The sequence below is a fragment of the Rosa rugosa genome, chromosome 4 (genome assembly GCF_958449725.1).
Source record: "Rosa rugosa chromosome 4, drRosRugo1.1, whole genome shotgun sequence".
Lineage (NCBI taxonomy): Eukaryota > Viridiplantae > Streptophyta > Magnoliopsida > Rosales > Rosaceae > Rosa > Rosa rugosa.
Window position 1 is genome coordinate 54798787 of NC_084823.1, and position 15884 is coordinate 54814670.

Sequence of the window (15884 nt, forward strand, 5' to 3'; positions counted from 1 at the left end):
GATTGGCATCAACGACAAAATATGTCAATTTGATTGTTTTTTAGGTAATATGTTGAACTTCTTAACTTTCATATCGTGATATATATATCTTTTTCTATTTTAATAACATTCATGTTTAAATTTTTTTTATAATCTAAAAAAAAATAAAATTTAAAATTAGAAATATGCATGCACTACTACTTTTTTTTTTTTTTTTTTTTTTTAAAACCCCACCCCATTCCCACCCTTGATGGGGCTCGAACTCTTGAACTCTTGATGGGGCATGCACTACTACTTGTATAGTCATTAACTAATAGTCCGAATAATTATGATCAAACTAAAAAATAGTAAAATACGCAAGATACGATTCATTACCATTATTATGATGATAATAACGTCTATTCTCAATGTTAACCTACACCTTCTTGGATGCATATAATCATATAGCTATAAACTGAAAGTGATCATTAATATTATTCAAGGAAGCTCAATTCTTAAAACATTTCCCTTTGTGGAAAGAGCCACTATGGTGAAGTGACTTGTGCATATAGTACAAAATGGTCATTTCCCCTCCATCTCTGGTCAAAATCCAGACCGTTCATTCAAACAGTTTAATACGCGGTGATGATCCTTATTATGAAAAACTGGGACCCATTTGCTGAGGACCTGCTTCATTGGCAACTTGTGTTGCTAGTAGCCCTAATTCAACAAGTAACTTTTATTAAAATAAGCAGAGTGATCAGTGATGAAATATTATTTTATCACATAGATGATGCAAATAATAACATAAGGAATCCTATAGTAGGGATGACAGGACGAGTCTATTAATTATCCAAAGAAATAATGGGTGATTATAGTCGATTCAATTTTATTTCAGATAAATAACTAAGTATTATATTTGAAAATATTAAAATCAAACAGTAGCTGCCAATTCGTAGTCATACTAGCCCGCGCGATGCAGCGGGTTTGTTTGCTTGCTGCGGCATGTCTTGTCTGAACTCTCTTATATATGAATTAAAGTGCATAATGAAATAGGAACCCCAAAAAAGAAAAAGAAAAAAGATGATGCAGAAGCCAAGATTACTAAAATACCGTAACCGAGTCTACCGATTATACCCATCAAAGCAAAGCTCCATCTTAAAACAAAAGGAAGCCAAACAATCAAACCAATTCAAAACAACAAATTCAAACACAGAATTATGGTCAGAAAACGATAGCACCTAAAATCCTAATGCAATAAAGAAAATGTAAAGTACACAAAGCTCTGATCTAAAAATTAGCAGAGAAATAAATCAGGGGGAGAGAACAATAAGTTGTGAAGTTGAATATATTGACTACATAACTAACACAATCCAACGTTCATAGAGGAGGAGATAACAATCCCCAAGCTACAGTAATCAATTCTCTAATCCTCTGCATACTTGGACTACATCTGCTGAAATTCCCTGGCTAACGTCCTCTGCAAGTGCTCATAATCTGAAAATCCCCCACTGAACTAATTTTCTAACTCTCTGCACTGTGTCCCTGAAATAAATAGAAAGCAAATTGCAGTCTTGGTTTCCTCTACATATTCAATTTTTCAATCAGAGCATGTAGTGCTTCATTCTTTTACTTATTTTCACAACATCAGCATCAATTTTTTAGAGGTCGGAATTAATGACTGTAAGAATCTTACCTTCGAGAGCTTCGAATGATCTTCCAGATCCCAGTAGTTTCAATGCAACTGATTGGTCTACCCCAAAAACCTCAACCAACGCAAGCTGAATCATAAGCAAGTCATATTGCAACTATTGAATACAAATTACCATAACCTTAAAGGAATGGATGAAAATGCACTTCAAAATTGTATAACATAAAAGATGATTAACAACTTTTACAAAATTGTATAACATATAAGATGTCATTTGACCCAAATCAAAAGTCCTATGGAAATGGCAGAAATCTAACCAAAAAAAAAAAAAAATCCACGAACCTGGAGTTAAATCAGATGGATAGCTTTTGAGCTAATGCTTTACATAAAGCAGTTTCTCTAGTCCCTCGAGGCCCATGTAAAAGAACAATGCTGCAAAGTCATGAAACAAATCACATAGGTAATTAGAATTTCTTAGCAAACAAAGATGAGAAACGAAAAACCTTATGAACATAATACAACATGGCAGCATCAGGAAGCAAAAGAAATTCCAATGTTTTTTTTTTTGAGTAACTCATTTATAGACACCTAGCTAATTTTAGACTAAGAAATATATATAGCTTTTCAATGACTCTGCTATGAATGATTCAACCATTCTGCCATTTCAAATAGACATTCTGCAGTTTGAGATTTCTGCACCATATGCATCAACTGACTAATTTATTCTCGGCTCAAATATACACCATATGCATATAATACAAACTCCTTGTGCAAATAAGCAAACTCAAAAAGGATTTACACCAAAAATATGAAGACCAGAATGAAAAAAAATACAACATAAAAAGTAACTCACCCAAATAGGCAACGAAGAGCCAATTTATGCATGCAGGGCGAACAACAAAATCGGAGAGCAGCAACAGCAATGGGAAGAGAATGAATAGCAAAACCAGAAACAGAATATAAAAAATAATTGATTAGACATGAATGTAGCATAATCAAAACAAAAAATACCATTCCAATAGAAAATAAAACACAAACAACTCACCGAGATCAGCAAATAAGACGGCCCCAGAAGCAAGAAAGAAGAGATTCTAGACAAAACACAAATCGAAGTGATTATTATGAAACATTCTAAAACATAAGAAGATATAATTTTAATTGAATTGGCTCTAGGCCCAAAAGCAAAACTGAAGACATTCTGCACCAAACAAAAATAATATTATGAGTCTACATATTGAGTGCCGTAAAGACAGCTACATGGAAATTCAACCACCTTAACAATGAGTTCACCCTTTTGACATGACAGTAATCATGTCATAATTGTGTTTTATAATTAAAAAAAATGAAATCAAATAACATTAAGAGAAACCCTTCTACCTCTGTTGATATATGCAAAAGAATGACTTGAAAAGCAGAGCAGAATTAATCACCAAGTGTTTAGGTAAAAATGTTTGAAATCCTCCCTTTCCAAGTCTCCTACCCTTCCCTGTTTTCTACAGAAGCAAAAGAAACTTTTTAATTCTGCTCACTGGCATGTAAAAAAATTGCTGAATTGAGTGATTCTGCCATATAATAAACACCTATCCTTGCAAGTCCAACCTAAGTAACAGAGTAACTTACCTCCCCATTTTCACACACACATCAACTTCCACAAAGTAATACCCCATATGGCCACAACCCTATACCTAAGCACACCTACATCACCGAAACTCCACTAATGTCTTAACAATTAGAGAATTCATCTAACGAAGTACTATTAAACTAAAACCAACATGGCAAGATCACTTGATACGCTTGAATTTAATATGAAAAGGCTCTACTGCTACTATTAGGGAACAATGAAACAAATATGCAAGGTTTTCTCTATGAAAAAAGTCCCCTCACGAATATCTGTCTAATATCAAAAGAAATGGTACTCTAATAATTTACATAAGTTAATGACATCAATTACAATGCAAAACCATTATCTCCAAAATATCTCACCTGGAATTGACACAAACAGCACAGATAGATGCAAGATTCGAATTCTCATAAATTGCACAATTACTGGATTTCTCGTTCATCATCTGGTTTCCAAATAAACAAAGTAAATTTAAAAAATCGCAAATATCAGAATCCAAATTCTAATTTTACTTGAGGGATTGATGCAAGCAGAACCAAAACCCAAACAAATGTGTGCCCATCACTTCCTCACATTCCTTCCTTTCATTCATACCAGACTCAAATTATTATAAATGCATCTTTTCCCAGTCTATCTACCTATCTTTCTCTAATCATCATCAATCGGCTCTCCCACTTCAAACGGAGTGTGAGTCTGATCTCTAGCTAGCTAGCACTCAGCATATATATGACAATAATTCATGCATGTCGTCTGACACGACACATTCTTATCTTCTTTGAATTAAAAGGGAATACATATATATTCAAAGTGAAAGAAAAGCTATATATTTATTACTGGGCAGAAGGAATTCCAGGCATTAGATTATATATAAACATGCACAGTCGATCTGTGGGAGTGTGAAAGAAAAAAAAAACAAAATTAGGTTTATATATATTGAATTCAAATTCAGAATTCGTATGAATTCAACCTAGAACTCTAAATTACCAAACTTTCTTAGCAAACAGGCATATGGAAAGTGATGTAAAATTGAATAGAGAATGTGCATCAATTTGAAGCAATTGGGACTGTAGGTATCTGTAAAGCATAAAACGATGAGTCGGGCACTCTACAAATATACAAACACATGACTTAATGGAGAGAAAAGTGATATACATCCACGAACCTGGAGTTAAATCAGATGGATAGTTTTTGAGCTAATGCTTTACATAAAGCGGTTTTTCTAGTCCCTGGAGTTGCATGTAAAAGAACAATGCTGCAAAGTCATAAAACAAATCACATAGGTAATTAGAATTTCTTAGCAAACAAAGATGAGAAACGAAAAACCTTATGAACATAATACAATATGACAGCATCAGGAAGCAAAAGAAATTCCAATATTGTTTTTTTTTTTTCAGTAACTCATATTTATAGACATCTAGCTACCTTTAGACCAAGAAATATATATATAGCTTTTCAATGAATTTGCTATGAATGATTCAACCATTCTGCAATTTCAAATAGACATTCTGCAGTTTGAGATTTCTGCACCATATGCATCAACTGACTAATTTATTCTCGGCTCAAATTAATATACACCATATGCATATAATACAAACTCCTTTTTATGCAAATAAGCAAACTCAAAATTGAAGACCAGAAATTAGAACACCCACTTGACCAAATCAGCTTCCCTTACAACTGCCAGATAATTTCACCAGAAATTGGAGCCAATTTGATAGAAGAAGAAGAAGGGACTGACCAGAGAAGCACCATCGGCGGCCATGGTAGAGAGCGGTGGAGTTACTCTCTCTCTCTCTCTCTCTACGCGACAGCACATAGCAGGGGCTAGATGGACACATGTCTGAGGTAAGAATCAATAATTCATAAATAGGTGCTTCAGTTTCTTGTGAATTTGATTGTTGTTGTTTCAATTGAATGCTGTTCATGCCCGCAAGGTGTTTGTGAAAATGTCTCAGTGAATATATGTTTGTAATGGGAAGGAAAAGTGGGTAGCAGCGGAGGTGCTCGTGTTCGGCTGAACCGGTGGCAGCAGGCGGCTGTGGCAGTTGGGTCCGCGGTGGGGGCATTGCTGGACCCAAGAAGAGCTGACCTGATAGCAGCTCTGGGGGAGACAACGGCATTCCAAAGAGTTGTTCAGAGAATGAAGAGTAGCCCTGAAGGCAGAGTAAGCCCTCTTTCATATATAACCTAAACTTGTTTCTGCTTATGCTGTTTTTGTTAGGGTGAAAATGAAGTTGTGGGGTGTTGGATTTTTGGGTATAAAGTGAGAGCCTTGAGGAAGGGGGTGAGAGTGGTACTGGCCATTACCGCTAGCTATTAGGAAAGGTTTAATTGGATTACGAGTAGTGTCCGTCCTAGTTACTTGTGAAACTCGCAATGGTGTTCTTCATGTTGCTGAGAGTTGTGTAGATTTTCTCTTGGTTGGTAGCGGATGGAAACTACTGAAACATGAAATTAGTCTGAGTAGGAATAATTGGGCCATTAGATTGTTGTATGATATAAAGTTACAGTATAGCATTAGGGTACCAAGTAGGTATGCTTGTTCTGCTTTGTATAGTATACTGACTCCAGTAATAGAGTACTCATAATGAGGTTCCGACTGAGATGGACTTTCATACATAACTAACTGTTGTGCCTTGCATTTGCAACCCCTTATGGACTTGAAATGGCTCCAAATTTCAAAATTTTATAGAATGAGAATTAGATGACGCAGTTGAGCAGCTATACGAACATCTTGCTCTCTTCTGCAATTGAAACAAAACTCAAACAACTGCATCATGTTTCCTCCCCCTTCACCCAACAAAGATCACAACCAGCTAAAAGCTCCAAGTAGGAAAAACAGGCAATGCTGGTTTGTACCATACCTAGAATCACGGCGAGGACAGAGAGCATCGATTTCATCGATCTATAAACACAACTGATGGCTTCCCTGACAATGTATGTGCCTCTCGCAGTGCCAACTCACTCTCTCCAGTATAAGCTCGATCTGTGAACAGTATGTGGACTGTGGAGAATACCATACAAATCAAAACCAACCAAGAGAACACAATACCATTACTAATCACAAGTCTCTATACCAAAGCTAGCTAAGAATAGAATACCTGATGCGCACCACATTCCTGAACCACTGCGCGGACCAAGCTTGTCTGGGAAGCGAAAGTTTACATTTTCAATGACGAAACAAGTGAAAAGCTACCACCTTTCCTGTGCCGGGAGGACCGTAGAGAAGGAAAACCCAGAAACACCATTAATGAATGAATTGAAAATGAAAGGAAGTGGGAGAAGGAATGTGTTGTTGTTTGTGATTGAGGCCGAGCTTTTTGGCTTGGCGAGAAAAGAGGAGAGGGTAGACGTACGATGAGTTCATTCTCTGAGAGCTTGGGCGTTGCCGCCTATAGCTTTTTCGGCTCTCCATTCGCCGTCGTCGTTTGCGATGCTACAGGAGCTGTGGGTTTCCATCGCTCCGAGCAAAACAGAGGAAAATCTAAGCAGGACAGCAGGTTGGTCAAATTACAATTACACCATTCACAGGTATAATAAATTTTTATTATATCTTACAAAATACCATAAAGGGTCATCCAAGTGGTCGTGCCGGAGTGGTTATCGGGCATGACTAGAAATCATGTGGGCTTTGCCCGCGCAGGTTCGAATCCTGCCGACCACGTTTTTTTTTTTTTCCCATAATTTTTTAAAATTCTTTCTAAAGCATTTTAGAGTTCGAACACCACTAATGTAACAAAAAAGTATCATAACTTTTTTTAAATTCTTTTTACAGGTCTGAATTCGATCTTCACATCCTCACAATTTATTTACAATTTTTTTACATGGATCTGTCCTGAGTTCAATCCTCACTACTGTAACAAAAAAATATCACAATTTAGTCCAGGCATTTGGGGAGATTAATTAATCATCAAGTGTCAGAAAAGATGGATTTAGTAAAAGTAATCTTGATAGGTTTTCTTTGGTTCCATGGCAGGAAGGATTAAAGTCATCTTTTGGTTTTGCATTTCAGTAAATCAGAGTAATATGTGCAACACTAGAACTGTCAATGTAATTGAATAATTACTGGAACCTGTGAGGTCGACATAGTGACATACATTGTTGGTTCTAATTCCTTCAAAATCATTCATTTCCAAGATGACAATGACTGCAGTTGACCAAAAGCTACAAATCAACAATACAAGTTCAGAGGTAAACACGTCTTCTAGTTAGCCTTGCATCAAAGAATCCCACTAAGCCATGTCCAACCGTAGGCCTTGTCAACGGGTCGGGCCGGGCCTTACTATATTTTTAAATAATGATTAGGGCTGGGCACGGGCCGGGACGGGCCGGTTATTGAGTGATACCGAACCCGGTACCGGAAATATTTTTCGGGACGGGATTACGGTTTTTTGAAGTTAGTACCGAAGGTACCGAAACCGACCGGGATCGGGCCCAATTCGGGATACCCGAATCTTTTTTTTTTTTTTTTTTTTTTTTTTTTTCCACACTTGACTACTTGAGTACTTTAACAGCTATCCAAAATTTCCAAATTTCAATCATTATAGGATGCACCTGTCCTCTTAGCACTGCAACTTATAAATCTACACAATCAATTTTGCCTTAAACCAAATCAAACAATGTAAAAATGTAAAATACTAAAATGAATTGAAGAATTCTTGAAAAGAAGAAATGAACTAGTGAAGATGGACAATAATACAATACGTGCAAAACTGCAAATTGCAGATTATGAATTCAAAGTGCAGTAATGCAGATTATGAGTTTATGACATGGCTGTAATGCAGTAATGCAAATTGCAGATTATGACAGGAAAGAAATCCAATGTGCAACACAGCAAATAGCCAATTCAATTGACCAACAATAAGTTCAATAAATGAATAAACACAGAAACCAATTCATGAATTCAACAATAAGTCCAGTAGGTCTTATAAAGTCCATTACATGATAAAAACTAGTTAACTACAAGTCTTGAAGTATTAAACACATTTCAAAAAACCTTCATCACTTCATCACACTCAGTCTCACAACCTCATAAACTCATTAGTCAACATTTACCACTGCAGCCCTTCCCTTCCCCTTTGCTTTCGGGATTGTTGAACGTGTATTTCTGCTGGAGGCAGTGCTCTCATGATCAGGATAATGTCATATCAGATGCAATTTAATATTTCAAACCAACAATCTTTTCAATTCTACAAACTGCATATATCCTCCCAATCCCAAGCCATAGATACAAACTAGTTTAAGATGCTGGTTGTGACCGGGTGGCACTGGGTTACTTGCAAGGTAGAATTGCATCAACAGCAATATGATCATATTCCAACAGCATCATGAAGTTAGGTTTATCATCAGCCTTGATGCAAGGCATTGTATAAACATGAGATGTGCTCATCATCGTAACCTAACAAACATGAAAAACTTTCGACAGATTTGGTTGGTAATATGTGGTGTGGCCCTGGTCTTGGTACTGATAACAGCTACTATATGAACTAAAATGGCTGCAAGCCCAGAGGCCAGAAGTATCGGTATGCATAACAAGAGTGCTGTAAAGTGAAGCATTGGAAATGAGTCTAAAGATGGTACATATTCAGCAGAGCCAACTCAATTCATCGATAAACACACAGTTAACAAAAGGCCAGGTCTCAACATTCCACAGCTCTGTATTACCACTATAAAACTATGTGTTAATTACAATGTTTATAAACATAATTTCTCTTGATCCACTTGATAAAACAAAAACAAATATGAATATGGTTGATCCTTTAAGCTTGTAGCCGAATTATACGTGCGAGAAAAACCCTAGAACTCATAGAGAAGCGATAGTAAGGGAGGAGAAATGGATGAGAGAGAATACCTGAAGGAGGTACGGCGGTCGGAGGCGGTGGTAGGGGCGGAGGTGTTGGGGATAATCGGGGCTGTCGTACCTCCGTCGCTGGGCTGAAGGAGGTGAATTGGGGATCGGCTTAGGGACTTAGGTGAGTTAGGTCAAAATGTTTTGATCAGGTGTGTCATTCCTTTGTGTTCCCACATTAAATTACCCAATCAAAACCAACCAAATAATATAAAAAATTAAAGATTTAATTAAATTAATTCAAACGGGACGGGACGGGATCAATCGGTTTCTACTAAGCTAGTACCGGTACCGGGCCCGTTTCCGCGGGACGGGACGGGACGGGCCCAAATAGTAAATTTCAGATTTTGATCCCGACCCGTACCGGCAAATTTCGGGACGGTTTCAGAACGGGACCGGGACTTCGGTTTTGGGTGCCCAGCCCTAATAATGACGGGCCGGATTTTATTGTAAATCGAAAGATCCAAGCCTGTCCATACAAAGCGGGTCTTGCGGGCTTTTTCGGGACGGGCCTTGTGGGCTTTATTTATAATAAATATTTAAAGACACTAATTTTTTTATAAATCTATATTTATATATCATACATTCCAAAGAGCAACCTCTATCAATTCAAAGAAAATGGGAAAACCGACCGTTGGATGTGATTATTACAATAAATTATGCGTGTGTTTTTAGTCAATTTCACCATAGTTTCGAACCCGATCGGATTGGTCAACCGTAGTCATTTGTATGTTTTCTTGGTTGACCGATGGCGTGACGACCGCGAAAGGTGCTTATTTTTTTACATCACGTTTGTAAATATTTCATCGATGGATGTGCGTGGACATAAGATAAAAATTTCAATTTTAATTACAAATACGTTGGTCTATACCAATTTGCCTCCTAAAGTTGTATAACTTATACATTACATTTAAATTATTGAGGTTCATTCTAAAGCAAACATGAAGTGGAAAATGAATTTGGAGAAACCAACCGTTCGATGGAGAGATTGTAATGTTTTATGGTGGTTGTAAAAATTTCAGCCAATTTGGTTCTCGTTTCGAATTCGATCAACTAGGCAAACTTAGTTACTCTTATAAACATATATTTATATATCATACACTCTAAAGAGCAACCTCTATCAATTCAAAGAAAATGGAAAAACCAACCGTTAGATATGATTATTACAATAAATTATGAGTGTGGTAAAAAATTTAGCCAATTTCACCATATTTTCGAATCCAATCGAATTGGTCAACCATCATCACTTGTATGTCTTCTTAGTTGACCGATGGCATAACGACAGCGAAACTGAAAGTGATCATTAATTGTAGATCTACTTCAAGGAAGCTCAATTCTTAAACATTTCCCTCTGCATGTGGGAAGAACCACTAATGGTGAAAGGATAGTACCAAATAGTCATTTCCCCTCCATCTCTGGTCAAAATCCGGACCATTCATTCAAACAGTTAAATGAACGGTGATGATCCTCATTATGAACAGCTGGGACACATTAGCTGAGGCCCTGCGTCATTTGCAGAGTTTCAACACTAGAACAGTGCCCTGAATAAGGCCTCTCCTCCAAAGTTGGGACCTTTGGGCACAAATGGCCACATTCTCACGTCCTATGGCTTCTTCAAATGCGAGACGTGCCCTAATTCCAGAGGACTCTCCAAGCTTCTGCATTAAGATTGTCACTGATAATGACCTCCGAGATGGGAAGGTAAATAATTCTAAACTTCAAACCTCCTAATTTGCATATATAGTTTTTTATTTACCATCTTCTTAAAGTTGCTAGCTTCAAAGTTGAAAACTTTTCAATCTTTTGCTGCATTTACAAAAAGGGTTCAGCTTGAAAGTTTACCTCTTTACAGTTTCTTTTGTCAGATTCTCCTTAGAAACATGCATTTCATTTGTTTAACAGTGTTTTTCAGCTTGAGAGTTGGAACCTTTACATGTTCTCCTTTTGTATTGTTAGAAAAGAGAAAATGAAGAAAACTTGTATTGCTTATTTCTGAGCTATTGCAGCTTGAAAGTTGAAACCTTTACATGTTTTTGTATTCTTATTAAAAAAGAACAGGAAGATATTATATGTCTTGGGCTAAAAAAAATTGGTCCGAAGTGGGAAAGTTCAACTTGCAAAGTTACAATGCATTGGTGATCAGTTTGTGGGTTTGGTTTGGAACTTTGGTAATGGCATCCAAAATTTACAATTAGTGTACATGGGCAGTGGTAACTTCCTGCTTTTAGCTGCATTCACATCATTTGTGTCTTTTTTTGGCGATGCTCTTTGAATTTACTGCAATTCACTTTATGGCCTTCATATTTGCCAATGCAGGCATTTAAATATGCTAGCTCTTAGTAGTATTCTAATTGACGACCTTGAAGCTTGATTTGGCAGTGCTACCTAAATGATAATCATTAGACAATTGCTATTTAAATATGTTTGATTTTGATTAATTGGTATTGGCTGTTGCACAATGCTGTTATGTAAAGTTGTACACATCTCAATTTGAGGAAACTATTGTACAGGAACTTCCTGAGATGGCTGTAAAGATATATCGAAACTGTATGGAAGACTCTATATTCCTCAAGGTACCAAATTGTGAGACATTATGGCCAATTGAAGTGAAAAAATCAGCTCATGGTGGCCGAATGTGGTTGCACAAGGGATGGCAAGAGTTTGCCAACTTTTACTCACTAGAGCAAGGATACTTGGTATTTGTGAGTTATAAAGGCGAGCATTCTCATTTCCAAGGGCGCATTTTCCATTGGAATGATGTGGAAATCGAGTACCCTATTCGCGGATCAGGAGGTATGTAACATGTGGAAATTCTGTTGTGTTTGTGTAAGCATGCATCTAGAACTTTAATGGATATCACATTGTCTTGAGTTAATCATGGGAATTGATTCAACAGGAACTGATGGCATACCAAAAAGGAAAAGAACAAGTGCTCATGGAGGCATGCCTAATGCTTATTTAAAAGCAGCTAGAGCCATTTCAAATTCCTCCAGATCCTTGGGTAATGAACACCAGAATGTTCTTTCCACAGCTAACAGTTTCAAATCTGACAAGCCATTTATTATGATAAAAATGACAGCTTATTACTTGCGTAGAGAAATGGTAAGCTTTTCTCAACAAACAATGCACTCCTTTTTCAAGTAGGAAAACCCTGAAACGATGCCACTGAACATATATCTATGTTCAATATTTGCAGTTTATAAGTGCATCTTTTGCCACAAAACATCTCTGTCGAGCAGGCGCTTCTTGTGACTTGTCCCTACAGACTCCAGATATGAGAACTTGGATTGCTGAATTGATTGTGTATGAAACCACTGAGCTAAGAGTATATGCAAAGATTAAAGGTGCTTGTTGGAAGGCATTTAAGGAGGAAAATCATCTCGAAGAAGGTGATGTCTGTGTGCTTGAGTTGATAGAGGAATGTAAATTCAGAGTTTCGATATTCCGAGCAAGAGTGAAGATTAACGAGTTAAGTGAAGCTGGAAGGCCAAGATAATTCAGCCAAGGAGAAGCTGTTATCATCCAATTTTTATTAACTAAGCATATGAACTAGTCATGGTTCCAAAGCATATGTTTGACTTTTGAGGTGTAAACTCAGCAAAAATTGTTTTAGAGGTTAGGAATAGTTAATTAAGCATCCATCTGAAGGAAATTTTTTTGAAGTATTATGACATTAGTAAAAATGAGCAGTTGTGGTTGGATTTTGTAAGCTGTGTGTTCTAGGCTTCCAACTATTCTTTTACCACCCGTAGCAAAATAGTAATAATTATACTTTTATCGCCGATAATTCAATCCACAAAATCCCACAAGAAAAACAAAATAAAAAGAGATGCATCATTAATGACGAACAATTTCATCACTAAAAGCCACCATTAGCCGAAAAAAAAAAAAATTTGACACACACATATTGTTCATTGCTAAAAGCCATCCATAACAAAAGAAAAATACACACGGACATTAGGGCTTTCCCCGACCAATAACTCGTCGGTGAAACCCTCCCTTGGTGCTGTGAAGTGAATTATGCAGAAGAGGATAAAATGGTCATTTTCGGCTCTAAGAAGTTCAGCCCTGGCTAGACCATAAAATGACCCATATGCCCAGGCCCTGCTTCATCTTCTCTTACCCGAAAGATTTTGGCTTTCAAAGTTTGAACCTTTTGCGCAGAGATGGCTACATTTCCACGTCCTATGGCTTCTCCAAGCTTTTGCCTGAAGATTGTCACTGCTAACGATCTCCGAGATGGCAAGGTTGTAACTTTATTACTCTTCTCAAAGCTTGTAACTTTTTTTTTTTTTTTTACTTGAAACATGCATTTTGCTTCATTTTTCATCTTCTTTACCTTCAAAGTTGAGACCTTTACATGTTCTGCTTGATTCCTGAACTATTTTCAGCTTGAAAGTTGAGACCTTTACATGTTCTGATTGACTCCTGAACCATTTGCAGCTTGAAAGTTGAAACCTTTACATGTTTTATGAAACCACTAAAAAAAAAAGGGACGAAAAAGCACTAAAATGAATCTTGTAGTTATACTCTGTTGATTTCTGGTTTCTATTTTGGTCGGAAAGTAAGAAATTTCTGCTTGCAATGCACTTGTGCTCAGTCTGTGCCTTTGTGGTACATCCAATCTTTACTAGTGAAGTGTAAAGATTTATGGCTTGTTTCGTCTTAGGTTCAATGCATTTTACTTCATAGGCTTCAGTTTTTAGCAATGCAGGCGTTTAACTATGCTATTAGTATTAGTGTGAAGCTTGATTTGGCGATGCTATCTAAATATTGATGATTAGACAAATGTTGTTTACCAAGTTCGATTAATGGGTCTTGGTTGTTGCATAGTGCTGTTATGTAAAATTGTACACATCTCAATTTGAGGAAGTTATTTGCACAGGAACTTCCTGAGCCAGCCGTAAAGAAGTATGGACATTGTATGGCAGAGTCCATATTCCTCAAGGCTCCAAATTGTGGGACATGGTGGCCAATTGAAGTGAAAAGGTCAGTTCGTGGTGGCCGGATGTGGTTACACAAGGGATGGCAAGACTTTGCAAACTTTTACTCGCTGGACCAGGGCTACTTTGCATTGTTCACCTATGAAGGCGAACATTCCCATTTCCTAGTACGCCTTTTTCACTGGAATGATATGGAAATAGACTACCCTATTCATGGAGGAGGTATGTGTGTTTGTGTTTTTGTAAGTTTTCATTTAGAACTTTAATCGGGTTTTTCCTGTGTCATGGACATGATTTGTGTTGAAATTGATCACTGGAATTAAACAGGAGTGCCAAAAAGGAAAAGAACAGCCGCTAATCGAAACACCCCTCCTGCCTATTTAGAGGCTAGAACCAGTCCAACTTCCTCTGGATCCTCGACTGATGAAAACCAAAATGATCTTTCCACAGCTGCTAGTTTCAAATCTGACAAGCCACTTCTTATGCTCAGAATGACAGCTACATATATACGCTGCTCTGGCGCGGTAAGCTCTTATCAACAACCCCATTTTGTGTAATGTGAGAATTCAAATGCACTTCTTCAAGTAATCCACTTATCTTTTCTTATATTTGCAGTATATTAGTCCATCTTTTGCCAAGGAACATGTCTGCAGACCAGGCACTTCATGCAATGTGACCCTACAAATTTCAAAGGAGAAAGTTTGGACTGCTCAATGCACTGTTGGTGAAAACAGTGAGCACAAACTATATGCAAGAGTTTCAGGTGCTGGTTGGAAGGCATTTAAGGAGGACAATCATCTGGAAGTCCATGATGTCTGTGTGTTTGAGTTGATTGAGGAGCGTACATTCAAAGTTTCCATAATCCGAGCTAAAGTGAAGATCAATAAGCAAGATGAGGAAAGTGAAGACAAGCTCATGTTTTAGTTTAACTATGCATTTGAACTGTTTGTGGTTCCACAGCATACCATTGAGGACTACAATCAGCAAAAACACAACAGCCTAAACTGTTTAGAAGTTAGATATGAGGAAGTAAGTAGGATTTTGAGGAAAGACTTAGTATTAGATAAGTTGAGAGCTACTGTGATGATAATACTGTTAATGAAAAAGTGTGCGCTTTTGGTTGGATTTGGGTGCAATTTATATGCAGATATCAATTCCTCTGTCTCACTAGAAATATTAAAGCTCATATGTCAAACTCAAAGGTAACTACACTACTAATGCAAAGTATAGTCCCTAAACTCATGGAATTCTCACTGTGGATGACTAAACCTTTTGTTCTCAATGTTAAGCTTATAAGGGGCTTGAGTTCATCCAAGATCTCATAAGCTATGAACTGATAAGTGATGATTAGTTGTAGATATTACAAGCACAATTCTTCACGGGGGCTATTGTTTGAACATGAATAGGGTAAAGTGGTCAACTGGTCATTCCCACTTCTTTTGTCCATATTCATTCCAATTCTAAACCGTTGATGTAAAATTTAAACGAACGGTGAAGATTCACGTTCAGAACAGCTTTGGACTCATTGATTGCCAAGGAAGTAAATGCTTCATTTGCAAGGTTTCATCAACTCTGGCAGAGTAGACCGAGTAGTAGTGTGACAGACCTGAAATAAGGCCTCCTCCAAAAACAAAAGGCCTTCAAAGTTTGAATCTTTGAGCTTCAAATGGCTACATCTTCACGTCTGTTAGCTTCTTGTTCCAGCCAGAGATGTAGAAAGAGAAAATTTCCAGAGGAATTTCCAAGCTTCTGCGTAAAGATTGTCACTAATGATGACCTCAGAGATGGGAAGGTTGTAAAGCTTTAATCTTTGCTTAGTTTTTCCTTGCTATGTTCTTAAAGGTTGTAACTTTATAAGTTGAA

General features: G+C 37.2%; 2 protein-coding genes, 2 long non-coding RNA genes and 1 other non-coding gene across 12 annotated transcripts; 3 read left to right on the plus strand and 2 right to left on the minus strand.

Moving 5' to 3' along the window:
- Positions 1 to 1142: 1142 nt before the first annotated feature.
- Positions 1143 to 6725, minus strand: LOC133745678 (uncharacterized). Of its 6 annotated transcripts, XR_009863734.1 has the most exons (11): positions 6587 to 6725; positions 6332 to 6434; positions 6095 to 6234; positions 4969 to 5974; positions 4393 to 4482; positions 3593 to 3675; positions 2987 to 3102; positions 2463 to 2700; positions 1952 to 2041; positions 1655 to 1739; positions 1143 to 1503 (listed from the first exon to the last, which is right to left on the minus strand). It is a non-coding gene; the product is annotated as an uncharacterized LOC133745678 (long non-coding RNA). The 6 variants fall into 6 exon arrangements; XR_009863738.1 differs by having other exon boundaries at positions 4969 to 6216; XR_009863735.1 differs by having other exon boundaries at positions 3040 to 3102; positions 4969 to 6234.
- An 87-nt stretch (positions 6726 to 6812) lies between these two features.
- On the plus strand, positions 6813 to 6894 carry TRNAS-AGA (transfer RNA serine (anticodon AGA)). The gene has a single exon. It is a non-coding gene; the product is annotated as a tRNA-Ser (tRNA).
- A 1186-nt stretch (positions 6895 to 8080) lies between these two features.
- Positions 8081 to 9480, minus strand: LOC133744040 (uncharacterized). 3 transcript variants are annotated; one of them, XR_009863339.1, is made up of 2 exons: positions 9082 to 9480; positions 8081 to 8628 (listed from the first exon to the last, which is right to left on the minus strand). It is a non-coding gene; the product is annotated as an uncharacterized LOC133744040 (long non-coding RNA). The 3 variants fall into 3 exon arrangements; XR_009863341.1 differs by having other exon boundaries at positions 8081 to 8770; XR_009863340.1 differs by having other exon boundaries at positions 8081 to 8896.
- A 1091-nt stretch (positions 9481 to 10571) lies between these two features.
- On the plus strand, positions 10572 to 12787 carry LOC133742289 (uncharacterized). Its single transcript, XM_062169962.1, has 4 exons — positions 10572 to 10779; positions 11589 to 11871; positions 11975 to 12180; positions 12275 to 12787. Exons 1-4 carry the CDS (start codon positions 10663 to 10665, stop codon positions 12572 to 12574), a joined length of 906 nt encoding a protein of 301 aa, XP_062025946.1. The 5' UTR covers positions 10572 to 10662; the 3' UTR covers positions 12575 to 12787.
- Positions 12788 to 13203: 416 nt separating this feature from the next.
- Positions 13204 to 15146, plus strand: LOC133707247 (B3 domain-containing protein Os03g0212300-like). The gene is made up of 4 exons (XM_062132802.1): positions 13204 to 13325; positions 13964 to 14243; positions 14349 to 14545; positions 14637 to 15146. The coding sequence occupies exons 1-4, from the start codon at positions 13245 to 13247 to the stop codon at positions 14943 to 14945; spliced, it is 867 nt and encodes a 288-aa protein (XP_061988786.1). The 5' UTR covers positions 13204 to 13244; the 3' UTR covers positions 14946 to 15146.
- The last annotated feature ends 738 nt before the right edge of the window (positions 15147 to 15884 follow it).

What these genes read in the sequence shown, in the direction of transcription:
- LOC133742289 (XM_062169962.1), top strand. Translation starts at nt 10,663, where the DNA reads ATGGCCACATTCTCACGTCCTATGGCTTCTTCAAATGCGAGACGTGCC. An exon ending in ATGACCTCCGAGATGGGAAG is followed by an intron (nt 10,780 to 11,588) that starts GTAAATAATTCT and finishes ACTATTGTACAG; the next exon opens with GAACTTCCTGAGATGGCTGT. An exon ending in ATTACTTGCGTAGAGAAATG is followed by an intron (nt 12,181 to 12,274) that starts GTAAGCTTTTCT and finishes CAATATTTGCAG; the next exon opens with TTTATAAGTGCATCTTTTGC.
- LOC133707247 (XM_062132802.1), top strand. Translation starts at nt 13,245, where the DNA reads ATGGCTACATTTCCACGTCCTATGGCTTCTCCAAGCTTTTGCCTGAAG. An exon ending in ACGATCTCCGAGATGGCAAG is followed by an intron (nt 13,326 to 13,963) that starts GTTGTAACTTTA and finishes TTATTTGCACAG; the next exon opens with GAACTTCCTGAGCCAGCCGT. An exon ending in ATATACGCTGCTCTGGCGCG is followed by an intron (nt 14,546 to 14,636) that starts GTAAGCTCTTAT and finishes TTATATTTGCAG; the next exon opens with TATATTAGTCCATCTTTTGC.